The sequence below is a fragment of the Capra hircus genome, assembly GCF_001704415.2.
Source record: "Capra hircus breed San Clemente chromosome X unlocalized genomic scaffold, ASM170441v1, whole genome shotgun sequence".
Taxonomy (NCBI): Eukaryota; Metazoa; Chordata; class Mammalia; order Artiodactyla; family Bovidae; genus Capra; species Capra hircus.
The window spans coordinates 49,844,473-49,861,464 of NW_017189516.1; the positions used below are offsets into that span (position 1 = coordinate 49,844,473).

At 36.9% G+C, this 16,992-nt stretch overlaps 1 protein-coding gene across 5 annotated transcripts in view; it reads left to right on the plus strand.

Annotated features, from left to right (window-relative positions):
* RPS6KA3 (ribosomal protein S6 kinase A3) overlaps positions 1 to 16,992 on the plus strand; it is a 102,120-nt gene that overhangs the window by 24,174 nt on the left and 60,954 nt on the right. For 2 of the 5 annotated variants that reach the window (XM_018043793.1, XM_018043792.1), the window contains exons 3-4: positions 176 to 212; positions 5,995 to 6,051. In XM_018043793.1, coding sequence (XP_017899282.1) covers positions 6,010 to 6,051 — 42 coding nt within the window. In that variant the 5' untranslated portion in view covers positions 176 to 212; positions 5,995 to 6,009. Of the gene's footprint in view, positions 1 to 112; positions 213 to 5,994; positions 6,052 to 16,992 lie in introns of all 5 variants that reach the window. The other 3 variants (XM_018043795.1, XM_018043791.1, XM_018043794.1) reach the window with 2 other exon arrangements.

Genomic DNA, 16,992 nt, shown 5'->3' on the forward strand with positions numbered 1-16,992 from the left:
CTTTGAGGCCCTGATTTTAACCATTGCATAGTATTACTACATATGAATAGATGTATTATGCTTTATTTAACCAGTCCCCTGTTGGTCATTTAGATTGTTTTCTATTTTTCAGTATAATGAGTATGATGAATATCACTGTACATAGTCTTTATGCACATCTCTGATATTTCCTTAGGATAAATGAGGAGCTGATTCTTAATCCTGTCACATTGGTAAGGATTATATACATTCCTTATTAAGAATATAAAATGCTTGTTTCTTATTGTTTCAATGTGATTGCATAGAAGATTCTTTGGATTCTGAACAATTTGATGCTATCTTAATTGAAGTTTTAGAGAGGTTTCTCATGCTTCATCGTCAGTACCTTCATGGAAATCCTCTGCCATATGCTTTGGGCAGGAAAACCGCTGCTGATATCAGGGAGTTTGAAAGGCAGATACACTTGTGGAAACTTGAGGATGGTTTAAAAAAAAAAAAAAGCCATGGTTCTTGTTTATATCTACAACCTGAGTCTCCAGATTAGTACACTAAGGCTCTGGCCCCGTTCTTTCCCTCCTCCCTTCCTGTTGTTTTAGGCTGTTCTCTATGAGGAATTCTTTTCTCCCAATGTTCATATGTATGTTTCATTTCTAGGTGGTAGGATGTCACGAGATGATATGTCCTGCTAAGTTCAAGGTAGCATTTATGAGTCACAAATCATTTTTGTAGTCCTAGTGTATTTGTGCAAGATGGTCTTCTGCTAGACTCAGTGTATTTTTTAAAACTTATTTTATATTTAGTGATAGCAAACTACCAAGCAGCCTAGAAATGTGCATGGTAGTAACACACCATTACAGCAAAACAACCTGTTTAATGGGGTTGCTTAAAATTAAAAGATTTTTAATTAGAAAAATATTCATGATTTTAACATTTTTAAAATTTTCCTTAAAATACTTTGCAATATTCTAGAAGTCCTGAAACCTTGGTTCAGAATTACTGATTTGAATTGCTTATCCTCTTAAGAGCAGGAAAATTATGTGATAATTTTATACCACAACATTAGAAGTTGTGTTGAAAACAATACCTGCTGAAACTGAGGCTAACAGTCTCCTTTGTCTGATTTGTTCTGGTGAGACCCATATTGTATGTTATTCTAATTTTTGACTTTTACACATTCAGATTACCAGAGTAAAGCATGATTAGCATTTCCTAACCTTTTCCAGTATTTCACATAATATTTGCATATGTACAGTCTGCCAAGCTCTGTGATTTTTTGGCTGGAAGGCATTATGGTGGGATGAGAGAGGATAAATACGTTTGCCTCGCATTTAAATGATTCTTTTTTACTCGTACTCATTCTTTAGCCACATTGTATAAAAATATATCACACATATGAATGATCTCTTCCACCCTGCTTGGCAGGAAATTGGCTATAATAAGTGATGAAACAGGTATCTCAGTATTCTCCTGTACTTCATTGCATTATGACTTTTGGAAGCTAACTGTAGAAATAGAAATATTACACAGTCACGTGAAGGCAAAGAGGGGACAGGAAGTAGCATTTACTGGGCATCTACTGTCCCTTGGTGAGTCCTTTTAATTACAGTAGCTCTGTGAAGTAGATATTATATGCATCTTACAAATGAAAAAACTGAGGCTCAAAATGTTAAGTAACTTAGCTAGTTAACTACAGCAGTAAGTGACAGGACTGGGGTTTAAACCTGCTACTAGCCAGATTCAGAGCACATGTTTTTTCTATTTGTTTCTTAAAATTAGAGAAATAAATTTTCTTGTTTAATTGTTGTTATTTCTTGAACTTTTGAAACTATAAGTATTACAATAGTGAGTCACATTAGTGGTCCATGTAACCTAATCTCTAGTGAAGTCAAGAGTCCTTTTTCAGAAGGGAAAATTCTTAGCCACAGAGGTAATTATCCTCATTTCTAAATAGTTAGCATTTGAATCCTTATTTTTCTGAAGTGATACAAAAGGTTTATTGAAGTAAAGTTGCCTTTTGGGGTTGATTTTGGTAACGCTACACTGGTATGGAGGATAAAATTAGCTTTTATATTTTCCTGCTTTAAAAATTAAATTGTTCAAAGTTCTAAATCTTTCGTAAACTCAGAAAGGAAGTAGATGTTTTTATTCTCCAATTAAAAATAATTATATAAAAAAAGGCTGAAACATTAGTAGTCTGAAAAAAATGTAGAACATAAAATACCTTTAGATTATATTTTACTTAACGCTTTTCTTAGATCGCTTTGTTAGTATATTGTATTAATTAACCCGGTGGGAAATTCAGAAAAGAGAATCCATTGTACAATTTGTGGATTACATAAAGCTGAAAATAGTGAAGAAGCTGATTGACAGAGTGGGAATCTAATCTATAGAGGTTGTAGCAATGAATCAGAACTGGAAAAAGATGAATAAAAAAATTTAAGGCTCTAAGACTAGGTAACAAGTACAAGATAGAGGATAGAGGGCTTAGTTGCAGTGTAAGTGAAGAAAACAAGAATTTAACCAACAAAACAAGAAAGAAATAGTATGACTCAGCAATGTGTTGTGGACATTCCAAAAATAATGCATTTGTGAACTGCATTAATATAAGTGTATTATGTACAACAAGGGAGGTGATATGTCCTTTACTCTGCATTGGTTATATCAAGGTTACAGTGTTAATTGCACACAATTCTCTATACCACCATTTAAGATGAATTGGTTGCATGCTCAGAAAACAAAGTGGTCTCATATTCTAAATGGAGTGTTTGAAGGAACTTGAATTATCTAGAGAAGAACAGACTTGAGGTGTTCTTTGAGTTTATGGTCACAGCTGTAGATTTACTTCCATGACTTTGTAGATAGAGTACAGACAAGTTAGTCATCGTGTATTAGTAATCCTCTTAAAAAGAATTTGCATTTGAGGAAAGTTACTATATGAAGAAGAGCATTATCTAGCAGTCAGTGCTTTTCCTGAAATAGTATAGTAAGCTGCCCAGTGAGGTATAGTACTTTCTTGTCCTGATAGTGTTCATAGGTGAGAAGGGGATAGAAAGAATGTAAGCATATGATATGAGTATGTTTGTGTATTTGGAACAGAAAACTAAGATCAAAATGACTTTATGCAGTATTATTTTATCCTCTTGAACCACCTTACCTTAATAATAGTAATTTGTGTTGGTACAGCTTCTTACAGTTTATAATGTATTTTCTTATGAGTTATCTTAGTTTTGAGCTTAACAACAACCCTTTGAGTAGACAGGGCAGGTACCTTCATTTTGACCAGATATAAAGTAATGGATCAGGAGACTCTCTGAACTGCCCCAAATCATAAAGCTTTTTAAGTGGCAGATCTAGGACTCTACCCCTGGTCTACCAATTCAGATTTTAGTGCTGTTTCTCCTATACCAAAAAGTAAGTTACAAGCTGTAATTCTTACTTTGCATTGAAAATCACAAGGAACAGATGATTCTCAAATTATATTCCCATGGAAAATAGAACTGTAGCTCAAGTTAAACCAAGGGTTCTAAAAGCCAAATAATGGGGAGCCATTGAGAAGATCTGTGTTAATAGGAGGAGAGCACTATGTACAATTAGTGAGAAAATCTACTTTGGACTCTTAGATTAATGGTGATACCATTCACTGAGACAAAAAATGAATGCAGGAGAAGTAGCAAATTGGTGGGCTGCAGAGGGAGTGATTGAATTTTGACAATAATTAAAATAGCTAACTTTGATTGTTTACTGACAGGTCTTATATAATTGCTCTCTGAAGATAAGACTTTTTAATCTTCACTTTCCATATGAAGAAAGAGCTTAGATAGTTTAAATAACTTGTCCAAGGCTTCATAATCAGTGTAAGAGCAGGACTTTGAATCTAGGTGTCTGACTCCAAAACCAGTGTTCTTAAGAGCTCCTTAAAGGTTTTTCTGGGATATTTGGATAAAAATGATCAGTGTTCAGTTGAATAAATGGTTGTGGCTTATAAGAGAAAGATGTATGCTGGTGTTACTTGAGTCCTTACCATAGGAGTGGACAATACACAGCCTCTGAAAGTGTCTTCGGAAAATAAAGATTTTATACCTGCTTCCTCCTTTTCTGCATTTTGGCACCATTTCTGTGCTTTGTAATCTTGTGTGGGCATTTCCTAACCCTGGAACATACTCTATGAGTGTTTGAAAATGGAAGTTGCCCTTTTTATGGGTCAGTACACCTATGAGATACTGTAGAATGGATCTTTAGGATGAGGGTATGTTTCATTAAGTTTTCATCTCCAATTTGATGCCTAGAACATAGCATGAATGAAATGAAATGGATGGATGAATGGATGGATGAATAAATAGAGATAGGGAGTGTACAGAGAGGAGTTCAAATTCAGAGCAGATGTCTCTTGTGGGATATGGGGTAGTGGATGGCTACCTTTTATTTCCTAGTTGATAATTCTCTAAAGATGGTTAGCTTAGATCCTTGTACTTTGTTGAATTAACAAGTGGCCAGGGACATTACTCCTTTTTCCAGTGAGGAAGTTAGAGAAGACATTACGTATACCTGACTTTTGCTTTTGTTTTTAATTATGCAAATAATACATATTCATTGTAGACACATTAGAAAATCCAAATAAGCAAGACAATTTAAATTGTCTAAAATTCTACCACTCAGAGATAGTCACTGTTAACATTTTGGTGTATATCCTTCCAGAGTTTTTCCCATACAAATATATACATTAAAACATGTATATATTTATTTACAATGGGATCATTACAATCCATACTGTTTTGTAAACTGCTTTTTCACTTATTACATGTGTCTTTCCATGTCAATAAATTTACATCTTTATCATCATTTGTAGTGACTGCATAGTATTCCATTATATGGATGTACCATAATATATTTAACTAGTTCTCTATTGTTAGGAATTTAGGTTTCCAATTTGGAGTTCTTTTTGGAAAAAGTTATGGTGAGCATTCTTATATGTACATCTTTGCACACGTGTCCATTTTTTTAAAAAGTCGAAATGATGAGACATTTCAAAGTTTTATGTGTCTTTTTTGTTTTTTAAATACAGGCTTAGATTGCCTTCTTGAAAGGTTGTGCTGATTTACACTTGCCTCAGCAGTATATCCAGAGTGTTCTTATCCCCATACCTGTATTAGCATTGGGTGTTATTTTTTTCTGTAAATCATTACCAATTTGAAAGGCAAAAGTATCTTTCAGTTAAATACGTTTCTTTGATTAGCACTAAGGCTGAAATGTTTTTTCCCTTATTGCTCATATCTGTTGAAGTTCAGTGTTTTTTCTTACAGGTTTGTAAAATGAAGTTTTTTATGTCTTGAGGATACCAACCCTTTGTCATATGTTGCTTTTATTTTTTTTGTAATCAATTTGTCTTTTATCTTTTTTATGTCTGACAGAGACATTTTAAACTTTTCTGGATTCAGATGTCATTTTTTTTCCTTTATGATTTCTATCCTTCTTACCTCATAAGTAGTACTCACCTGTGTTTTCTTCTAATGCTTGTATAATTTTACTTTTTGACACTTAAATGTTTAATCCATCTGGAATCTCTATTGATGTAGAGATTTAACTTAATTTTCCCCCTGATAATTAATCATTTGCCCTGATTGTTTATCAGTGGAGTTGGAATTTAGAATGTGTTTTGCCATAGAAAGTATTGTAAACAATGTTTGGTGAGGTTTAAATAAGACCATTGTAATGCATTTAACTGTTAAAATAAACTCAAGGGCTTGCCAGGGATTACCTGGAAAGGTAACCATCAGTTATTACATCAGTTCCATGGAAAAATATTTTTATACTTTTAAACATCAATTTATACATTAACTTTTGAAGCACAACCTGTTGCAAATTAGCAACTGCATACTTAAATGATGGTTCTTTATTTCATTAGAACCCTTTTGGAGTGAAAATATTCCTATATGATTTTGTTTTGTCTGCCTTCGTTTGGCTTGAACTGATGTGAAATCTGTTTTGGTAACTTTCTACTTGCTATGCTTTTCACAGAATGGACAGCAAATTATGGATGAACCTATGGGAGAGGAAGAGATTAATCCACAAACTGTAAGTAAAATATTGTATCATAGGGATATAGATAAATCAGATACCATAAAATTTAAACATTCTTATTTTTAAACTGGGCAAAGTAATGATTTTACAGTGTTGGAAACTTATTGATGCTTTCACATTAACTTTACCAAAATACATTCTTGAATATGCCAGTGATATTTTTTAAAAACTGTTTGACGAGCCTGATTTTAAGACCGATTATAAAGACAGACTTTATATTGTTGAAAGTTTTTCATTAGTAACTTAAAGCTTGCTTTTAAAAAAAAGAACCTAACCATGGATTTATTGGTGAAATAAATAAATGGTCATGCTTTTTAGAGATGTTTAATGTTGAAAATGATTGTTCACCGTTTCCTCATCTTGCTTTTTTAATTCAGTCCTGAATCCCAGCACCTAGACCAATGCCTGGCACATAATAGGCATTCTTTAAATATGAAAGAAACAAATAAATAAATAGTCTCCTCTTACAAGATAACCATTCTAGCAGCTTAGTTATTATCATCCTTTTGTTCTGTATATAAGACAATTATTATTATTGTTTTACATTATTTATTATTATTCCTTGTTTTACATCCATATATCCGCCATCCAGTACCCAGTAGATGTTCCATCAGTGCTTGTTAATTAAAGGAATGCATGAATTAAGTCTTGGCTAACATGTAGAGCCTAGTGCCTGAGGCTGCCTTCAGATTTGGTCTAGATTTCTGCACCTCCCAGATTATTTGGGTCATTTTACTGCATTGGTCTATAGTATATCTTTATTAGCATGTAAGCAAATATATAAACAATTAAGTATTAATATTGATTTTTCTGCCCTCAGCCACCTTGTTTTTCTTGCACAATTCCTTTGGAAGGAAAACCTTCAAATTTTTTATTCTCTGTAGTATAAAATCAAATCATTTTCCATTGTGATATTCTACATACATGGCTCATACTTTCCCTCTGAGTACTCCCGGCATAGTGACATTTACATCTGAAAGAAGATTGCATTCTAGAGATAGATAGGTTGAAAAAGTGCAGGACTAAGAAACTACCAGCAATGTGGGTTAAGTTGTTGAGATCATTCCCCATTACAGGAATCGGGTATAAGATGAAAGCCTAATATTTCTTTAATGATATTAAATCCAGAAGACTGTCAAATATTTCTTAGCCTTATACTTTTAAATTGTATTTGCCTTTAATGTACAATTACATGTTTTTGTCAGTTACTGTTAAATAGTGAAAGTTGAGATGTTGTAGTAGTTATTTTATATGTAACAAATTACCCTAAACTTTGTAGCTTAAGCCAACATACATTCATTAACTCACAGTTCCTGTGGGCCAGGAATATGGGCATGGCTTAACTGGGTCCTTTTGTTCAGAGTCCCTCATGGACTATAGTCACGGGGTTTGCTAGGGCTAAAGTCTCATTTGAACCTTGACTGGAGAAGGGTCCGCTTCCAAGCTCACATGTTTGTTGGCCTGGATTCCTGGCCCCTAGAAACTGTGAGATAGTAACTATGTATGGGACTCATTGACTGGTGGACTTTCTTGTAGGCTGATTGGCTCCCCTTTGAACTCCCCCTTCTATGGGCTGGAATGCAGAGTGTGATGATTAGCTAATTTTGGCCGCAACAAAACTATAGAATGGATATAGAATAACAAGAAAGAAGAAACTTGGATCCTTAATGACCTAAGGACCCAGCGACACTTCTTCATTCTAACCTAGCCTTGTACCTGTGGAATGCTCTGTGAGAGAAAAATAGGCACTTCTCTTGTTTGAGCCTTTGCATTTGGGGGTCTTTTTGTTAGAGCAGCTGAGTCTGTACTCTGACTACATCTAGTCATTCATTAATGAAGTATTTAATGAAGGTCTGTTTGGTCCCAGGAACTCTGCTAACTTGTTAGAGACACAAAAAACACATAAGGGAAACTTGTAGTTTTAAAATGGCAAAATAAAGCTGTTTTTGTCCTCTTCTCTGAGATATCATCACCCTAAACAACAAGGAGAATAAAAAACAGAAAAGTGGTCTTTGAAATTAGAAGACTTCAGTTATTTGAACCACAATATATAAATGTGAAAAGCAGATAAAAGAATCATAAAAAGATGGAATTGTAGCACCTACATGCTGGTAAGGGGTATATCAGCAGGAAGGAGACCTTGTTCAGGGCCCCAGAGCCCCAGAAGAGCTCAAGAATGAGGTCATCTAGTGCTATGGAAAGTGGAGGTATGGCCCAGGCTGAAAATAGTGATTGGTTGAATGTCGACATAAAAAGCCTTCACTCTGTCCCCTCTCCTACCCTTGGAAGAGACAGAAAGTATTTCATAGAGAAAAATTAACCAGAGAGGCTCCAGACATGGGGAAGCCCAGGCATAGTAGTAAGTGGGGTGAGACACTGGGCTGGAAACAGGGAGATCAAGTGAAAGGCTACTCCTCAATGGTACTGTGATACCCTACCCCTACCCATTTCACCAGCCAGGACCATATCCTCCATACAGGAGAGTGGAGTTATCTTTCCTGAAGAAACAATGATCCCTGATAAAAGACCTTCAGGTAACTGCCATATGGGAGATCTTCATTGTAAAGGCTGGCTGCTTGGCCAGATAACCTACAAGAAAGCCTACCAGTTGACAAGCTCCAGAATATTTGGTCCACTTCTTAGTGCCTCACTCTTAAATATGAGTTAAAAGCTAAATATCACCAGATACTTGAGAAGGACTTCCAACATGACAGAATAAGATCTTAAGGGAAAGAGACAATGCAGGAAAAAGAAAAATTAATATCCTTTGAATGCTAAGAGGTGAAATTGATTTTCTAAATCAGAAGTAGAATGCTATTTTTTTAGTTAGAAAAAGAAACTCTTAGAAATTAAAAATGTGATAATATTTTATATTTCAGTAGAATATTTAGAAGCTGAAATTGAGGAAACTTCAAAAAATAGAACAAGACAAAGAGAAAATAGGAGAGAAAATGAAAGAGAAGCAGTCTAACATTTACCTAATAGGAATTCCAGAAAGATACAGTGGGGAAATGGAGGGGAAGAAATTAGGAAAGAAGTAGCATGAGATACATATTTTCTTAATATCTTTGAAATCAGAATGTTTGTTATGATTGAAGGTGTGACACATTTTAATTGGTATCACTTTGTCTTTCTTAATGTTATAGTGATAATGATGCTCTTACATTAGGTAGAATACTAAAATACCAGAAAAAGTTTTTTTCCCTCAACATGAGGACCATGGGTCTCTGAATTAAAACGGCTTACTGAAAGCCTGTTAATAGTAATAATAAATAAAGCAAGTCAGAAAGACCACCCTACTCTAAAGAAGTGTCCTTATAAAATATCAAAACACCAGGGATAAAGAGAAGTTTTGCTGTGGGCTAAATGTGTCTCCTCAAAATTCATATGTTGAAGCCAATGTGATGATATTTAGAGGTGGGGCCTTTGGGAGGTGGTTAGGTCACAAGGGCAGAGCCCTCATGAATGGTATTAGGACCCTTATAAAATACACTCTAGAGAACTCCCTCACCCCTTCTGCTGTGTAATGAGAAGACACAGCAAGAAGATGGCTATCTGTGAATCAGGAAACAGGTCCTTAGCAGACACCATATCTGCTGGCAACTTGGGCTTGGACTTCCTGGTGTATAGTACTGTCAGAAATAAATTTCTGTTGTTTATTATAAGCCACCCACTGTATGGTATTCTGTTAGAGTGGCCCAAACAGACTAAGATAAGGTTTAGAGATTTTTTTTTATACCATATATAAAGGAGTGGGTATAAGAACAGTATCAGACATTTCAGCATTGAAAGTTGAAAATCAAGGAGCAATGCCTTTGAAATGCTTAGTGAAAGTGATTTTCAAGGAAGATATTTTCAGACATGTACCTATTCTTTGGAAGTTCCTAGAAAATGGGCCCTGCCAAGAGTAGAAGACTGTTAACTAAAGGAAAGAGATTCAGGCAACAAAAGACCCAACATTTGCAAAAGCACAATGAAGAAAGTTCCTTCCCATTATGATGAATAAAGGATGCCTCAGAAGATTAATTTATTCAGTCCACTTAGACAGTCCCCAGTCCAAATTGAAGCAGACAGATAATTCCAGCAGGGCTGTCTTCAGGGGAGAAGATATTAGAAGTTATGAATTATCCAATAGGTTTGAGTATTGAAAATTCACCTGAGACACAAAGAGAAGAATTTGAGATAGGTACAAAGAAAAGAAAGCAAGTTCTAAAGCAAAACAACTATAAACTTAAAAAAAAGTGTACGAGAAATGTAACTATAGTATATTCCTTCAAGTAGTGAACAGAGTTTACATAGTCATAATATTTATAAAGACTGAATATTGATTTAACCAAAGCTTGTGTTATGAGTTATCATCTATTATAGGATGTCTAAAGGTAATGACTGAACTGGTGAGTTAGAAGAAAATAGTATAAGGTTATTAGCTATCATATAAATACCAGAGGGAACAATGAATAGAGCTGAAAGGGTATTGGAAACACTAGGTACTGCTACTTTTTGGTTATATAAGCCTTGCATCATTATTTGACCCTTTAACCTTCACTCAGACCTTCTTGACATGGAACTTTCCCTATGATTTCTCTTAAATATGTCCCCTGATTTCTGTTGGGAGAGTTGTTTCATTCTGGCTGAATTTCTTTTTTTTAACTTCACACCTCATCTCTTCCGTTCTTCCTTCTTCTTTGCACTACAGTCTGCCTCCTTCCCATATCTTAATCCACCTTTTTTCCATCTCCTAGAATTTATTGCTGTTTTCCTTTCTTCTTTCTGGCTTTCTGAAGGCTCAACCCTTTCTTGTCTATATGTACTTGAAGTACAATTATTTCTTTCATGTGTCTAACAAAATGTTAGAAAATTTATCTAATTAAATTGATCCGTACCAGAATAAACAGGTTGGTATTACCTTCCTCCATCTCTTTGCCCCAGGAATGTTTGCATGTTCAGTTCAGTCACTCAGTCGTGTCTGATTCTTTGTGACCTCCATGGACAGCAGCACGCCGGGCTTCCCTATCCATCACCAACTCCCGGAGCTTGCTCAAACTCACGTCCATCGAGTCAGTGATGCCATCCAACCATCTCATCGTCTGTCATCCCCTTCCCCTCCTGCCTTCAGTCTTTCCCAGCATCAGGGTCTTTTCCAGTGAGTCAGTTCTTCACATCAGGTGACCAAAGTATTGAAGTTTCAGCTTTAGCATCAGTCCTTCCAATGAATATTCAGGACTGTTTTTCTTTAGGATGGACTGGTTGGATCTCCTGCTGTCCAAGGGACTCTCAAGAGTCTTCTCCAACACCACAGTTCAAAAACATCAATTCTTCGTTGCTCAGTTTTCTTTATAGTCCAACTCTCACATCCATACATGACTACTGGAAAAACCATAGCTTTGACAAGATGGACCTTTGTCAGCAAAGTACTGTGTCTACTTTTTAATAAGCCATCTAGGTTGGTCATAGCTTTTCTTCCAAGGAGCAAGCGCCTTTTAACTTCATGGCTGCAGTCACCATCTGCAGTGATTTTGGAGTCCCCCAAAATACAGTCTCTCACTGCTTCCATTGTTTCCCCATCTATTTGCCATGAAGTGAGGGGACCGGATGCTATGATCTTAGTTTTCTGAATGTTGAGCTTTAAGCCAACTTTTTCACTCTCCTCTTTCACTTTCATCAAGAGGCTCTTTAGTTCTTCGTTTTCTGCCATAAGGGTGGTATCATCTGTATATCTGAGGTTATTGACAATTCTCCCAGCAATCTTGATTCCAGCCTGTGCTTCATCCAGCCCACCATTTCTCATGATATACTCTGCATATAAGTTAAATAAGCAGGGTGACAATATACAGCCTTGATGTACTCCTTTCTCAATTCAGAACCAGTCTGTTGTTCCATGTCCAGTTCTAACTGTTGCTTCTTGACCTGCATACAGATTTCTCAGGAGGCAGGTAAGATGGTCTGGTATTTCCATTTCTTTAAGAATTTTCTGCAGTTTGTTGTGATCCACATAGTCAAAGGCTTTGACATAGTCAATAAAGCAGAAGTAGATGTTTTTCTGGAACTCTGTTGCTTTTTCGATGATCCAGCAGATGTTGGCAATTTGATCTCTGGTACCTCTGCCTTTTTCACATGTTTCAGTTCAGTTCAGTCACTCAGTCATGTCCGACTCTTTGCAACCCCATGAATTGCAGCACGCCAGGCCTCCCTGTCCATCACCAACTCCCGGAGTTTACTCAAACTCGTCCATCGAGTCCGTGATGCCATCCAGCCATCTCATCCTCTGTCGTCCCCTTCTCCTCCTGCCCTCAATCCCTCCTAGCATCAGAGTCTTTTCCAATGAGTCAACTCTTTGCATGAGGTGACCAAAGTATTTGAGTTTCAGCTTTAGCATCAGTCCTTCCAAAGAACACCCAGACTGATCTCCTTTAGAATGGATTAGTTGGATCTCCTTGCAGTCCAAGGAACTCTCAAGAGTCTTCTCCGACACCACAGTTCAAAAGCATCAGTTGTTCGGCGCTCAGCTTTCTTCACAGTCCAACTCTCACATCCATACATGACCACTGGAAAAACCATAGCCTTGACTAGACGGACCTTTGTTGGCAGAGTAGTATCTCTGCTTTTGATTATGCTATCTAGGTTGGTCATAGCTTTCCTTCCAAGAAGTAAGTGTCTTTTAATTTCATGGCTGCAGTCACCATCTGCAGTGATTTTGGAGCCCCCCAAAATAAAGTCTGACACTGTTTCCACTGTTTCCCCATCTATTTCCCATGAAGTTTAATGAAGTTTTGCATTTTAATAGCCATCTTTGCATGTTAATTCATATTTATGTATAATTAGTTGAATTTATCACCAGTTAACTTGCTCTAGCCAGTGTGTTTTATTCTTCTCCCTTACCTGTTAGAGAGACTTTATTTTTATCCTTTATTCTGCTAAGGCTGGGAGAGAGAGATTGCCTTCATAGTAGAAGATAAGTTACTATATAGCTCCTCAAACGAGGATACCTTCCTGGACTCCAGGATTTTCTATCTTTTCTCATCTGGTCAGAGGACTCCATGCTCTGATGATCCATGCTGAGGAAATAGGGAGTCTGAGCTGTTAAAGTCTCCATAATCATCCAGGAATCTTCAAAGCAGTTTCTTGTTTAGTGGGGAAATAATTCTCGTAATGGTTCTTACAGTGACAGGCAAAGGTTCTTCTGAGGCTTGAGAATTAAAGGAGATAAATAAATACCTAGCACAAAGGAAGAGCCCAATAAGTGTTAATTTTCCTGTCCTCTTCCTCCCAGAGACTGACTCTGATCCTGCTCTCTCAGACTACTCACCAGGGAGAAAGTATGCCTCTTAGAAACAAGGGTGGTATCCAGTAATTTTGTGGCTGACAGTAGACCTGGCTTCAGATAAAATTGAGAAATGACTTTCTCTTAATTTGGCCCTTTGGCCCTTCTGTTCCTTTTATTGTATATTTCTAATAGCCATGCATATGTGAATTGCTCATAACATTAACTTTGTATTATATTACTACAGTCCTAAATACTATATACCAACTCAGTCTTTGTAGCTCTTATATCAGAGTCATATGCATGATTGTTAAGAATTGGAAAAAGTGTGTTAAAAGTAGTAATGGTAAAAATGGTTTTAAAAGATACAATGGAGATGGGTCGTAGATGACCTTAGATGCCAAGTTAAAGAGCAGCACCCTGTGAAGGACACAGGCAGAGGTACATAGGCAGTGTCCCATTCTTCTCAAATCTCCTGATGGGACTTCGTAATAGTTTTTTCAATGTCTACATATGCCTAAGGCAGCAGTGATGTATTTGATGGCCTTCACAGCATCCAGGGAATTTCACCAGTTCCCAGTTGTCTGTTGATTTCCTCCATGTCCTTGAAGGTTCCCTCAAACTCTCTTAAAACTTGGATTTGAACATCTAGAAATGACACTCATAGTCATAAGTCCAGCACACACTTGTGTAGCTTTCGAAGTTATGGGTTAAATACAAACTACAGAAAGAGAAGCCCTAGAAGAGTAGACAATAGTCAGTGAAGAACCCACTCAACACAGGAAAGTACAATAGAGTGCTCTTTGGCAGTGAGCATTTGTGGAGTGATACACTGATGACACTTACTGACTGATTGTGTAGAGTATTGTCTGCGGTTCTAACTCTCATAGGCTGAGAGTATATTTTAGCACTTAGAGCGTGGGGAAAATATGCTCTAGTAGATTTAAGTATATGCCACTTAGAAAAATATTTCTGAGATTAAATAGTATTATAATTAGCACTGCATGGTGGCATTAAATGGCATTAATTTCCAAGCATGTAAGATTTCCTATACTACATTTTTCACCCTCTTTCAGGGCTATTTTTAATTTCTAGTGTCCCTTCTCCCCTCCCCTAAGTGAAGTCACTCAGTCGTGTCTGACTCTTTACAACACCATGGACTGTAGCCTACCAGACTCCTCCATGCATGGAATTTTCCAGGCAAGTGTACTGGAGTGGGTTGCCATTTCCTTCTCCAGGGGATCTTCCTGACCCAGGGATCGAACCCAGGTCTCCCGCATTGCAGGCAGATGCTTTACCGTCTGAGCCACCAGGGAAGTAACTCTCCTCCCCTAAGAGCTTTTAAAAATCACACTTGCACACACTCCCTTTCAAAAAAAAATCATAACTTGCCTAACTCATATAATCCCCCTGATCCAAATTTGCTTCTCCTCTGCTCTAGTCTGCTTATAACAATACTCATTTTTTCAGAGTTTGAGTGACCCAAACCATAATTGGAAAGAAAGAATATTCATTTGATTAAGTTCTTTTGAAATGTGAGTGGTTTATTTATTCAACCTGAAATACTGGTGTATTGAAAGTTGTAACCTCTGTACTTGAGTGGATCTCTTAATTTACCCATTTTAGACAAAAATGACTAAGTGAAAAGAACTCCAGGCTAAGCAGGAAAAAGTGAATAAGGAAACCAGCAATACCGCCTAGGGTGTATTGCTGCCTACTGCAAGATGCCAGTCTGTGACTCTGATGCTGCCCTGTTGCTCTTACATCATGCTCAGGGGACATGTTGTGAGTGAAATACAGCGCCCTTTCCATTGAGACAGGGCCTCAGAAGCAACCCTTCTCCATGTTCTAGGAAGCCGCTATCATTTGGTTCAGGTTGATGGTCATGAAACTTATTTCCCATCTCTGATTTAAAACCTTACAACCTTAGCATTTTATAACATTTTTTTATTGATGGATGTGTGCTACAGAATTCTTCCCCTATACTTAAATGGAAGTCCTTAAATATTAAACTAATTAGTATCTGAAAATTTGATTCATACAAAAAAAAAAAACAACCCTGTATCTGAAGGAATTGGTTAAGAACATGTTAAGTTTTTATTACAGCAGCTGATTTCTCTCCAGCAGAGTTCAGCTGTCATAGAGTCATGAAGATGGTTGATAATTGACCAGAGTTCAGGTTTTGCCAGATGAATATAATGTGTGGTATAGAAAAAGTGTTCAGAAACTCTACTGTGGACCCTCTACTGAACTGTATTCCTTCAGGGTCTTATCAAAAGGTTTAGCACCTCCTGGTGTCTGGCTTACGTCAGCCACTGGCCATACATATACACACTCTTTCCCCAGATATAATAGCCTGGCTGTGCTCCTACCAGCAACATCGCAGCCATTCCCACTTCTGAACTTGGGCTTAATTTGGATTCCTTAACTTCTGTCTAACCTTTTGTTTCTTCATCTGTAGTGTGGATAACAGTGCTTATCTCATTGTGGTGAGAAGTAATTGAAATAATTTCATGTAAAACATGGTTCTTAGCATATAGTAGTATCTTAAATGATATTAGAATTATACTTGAAAAAAATTATTAAATAAGAATTCAAATAAAGGAATTGAGAATTCAGTGAACGAAACTGGAAAAAGAACTACACGGTAAACCTGTAAAAAGCCAGAGAAAAATTTGAATTCCAAAATTGATGAATTAGAAAACAGGAAAAATAAGAAACAAAAGGAAATGCACAGATAAGGAAAGCAAAATGGGATATAACCACAAATAGGAAGGAGATTAAAACTTTATAACAACTGAAATATTGACAGATGAAATATTATAATGTCTGGGATTTACTTCAAAGTAATTAGTTATGAGAGTGGGGGGAAGTGAGTATTACAAGCAAAATTGGCCATGAGTTGATAATTGTTATGGTTGAGTGCTGGATTCATGAGGGTTTGTTATACTATTCTATTATGTAAGCTTGAAGTTTTCCTTAAATTTGATTAAAAAACATAATAGTGTACTAAGTATGGGCTTCCCTGATGACTTGATAAAGAATCTGCCTTCAGTGCAGGAGACCTGGGTTCCATCCCTGGGTCAGGAAGATACCCTGGAGAAGAGAATGGCAATCCACTCCAGTATTCTTGCCAGGGAAATCCCATGGACAGAGGAGCCTGGTGAGCTACCGTGCAGGGGGTCACAAAGAGTTGGATACGAATGAATGACTGACACTTTTTTCACTTTCATATGAAGTATATCTCTATGCTAATATGAAAGTCTTGCTGAAATATGTGGTTTTTAAGAAAACCTGAATGATTTCATCTAGGAAAGAATGGAAAACTGTGACTTTACCAACAGGAAGGGAGAACTTTAAGTTATTAAAGAATATGTAGTGCCGCTGCTGCTGCTAAGTCGCTTCAGTCTTGTCCGACTCTATGTGACCCCATAGACGGCAGCCCACCAGGCTCCCCCATCCCTGGGATTCTCCAGGCAGAACACTGGAGTGGGTTGCCACTTTCTTCTCCAGTGCTTGAAAGTGAAAAGTGAAAGTGAAGTCGCTCAGTCATGTCTGACTCTTAACAACCTCATGGACTGCAGCCTACCAGGCTCCTCCCGCCATGGGATTTTCCAGGCAAGAGTACTGGAGTGGAGTGCCATTGTCTTCTCCTAATATGTACTGCCATTGTC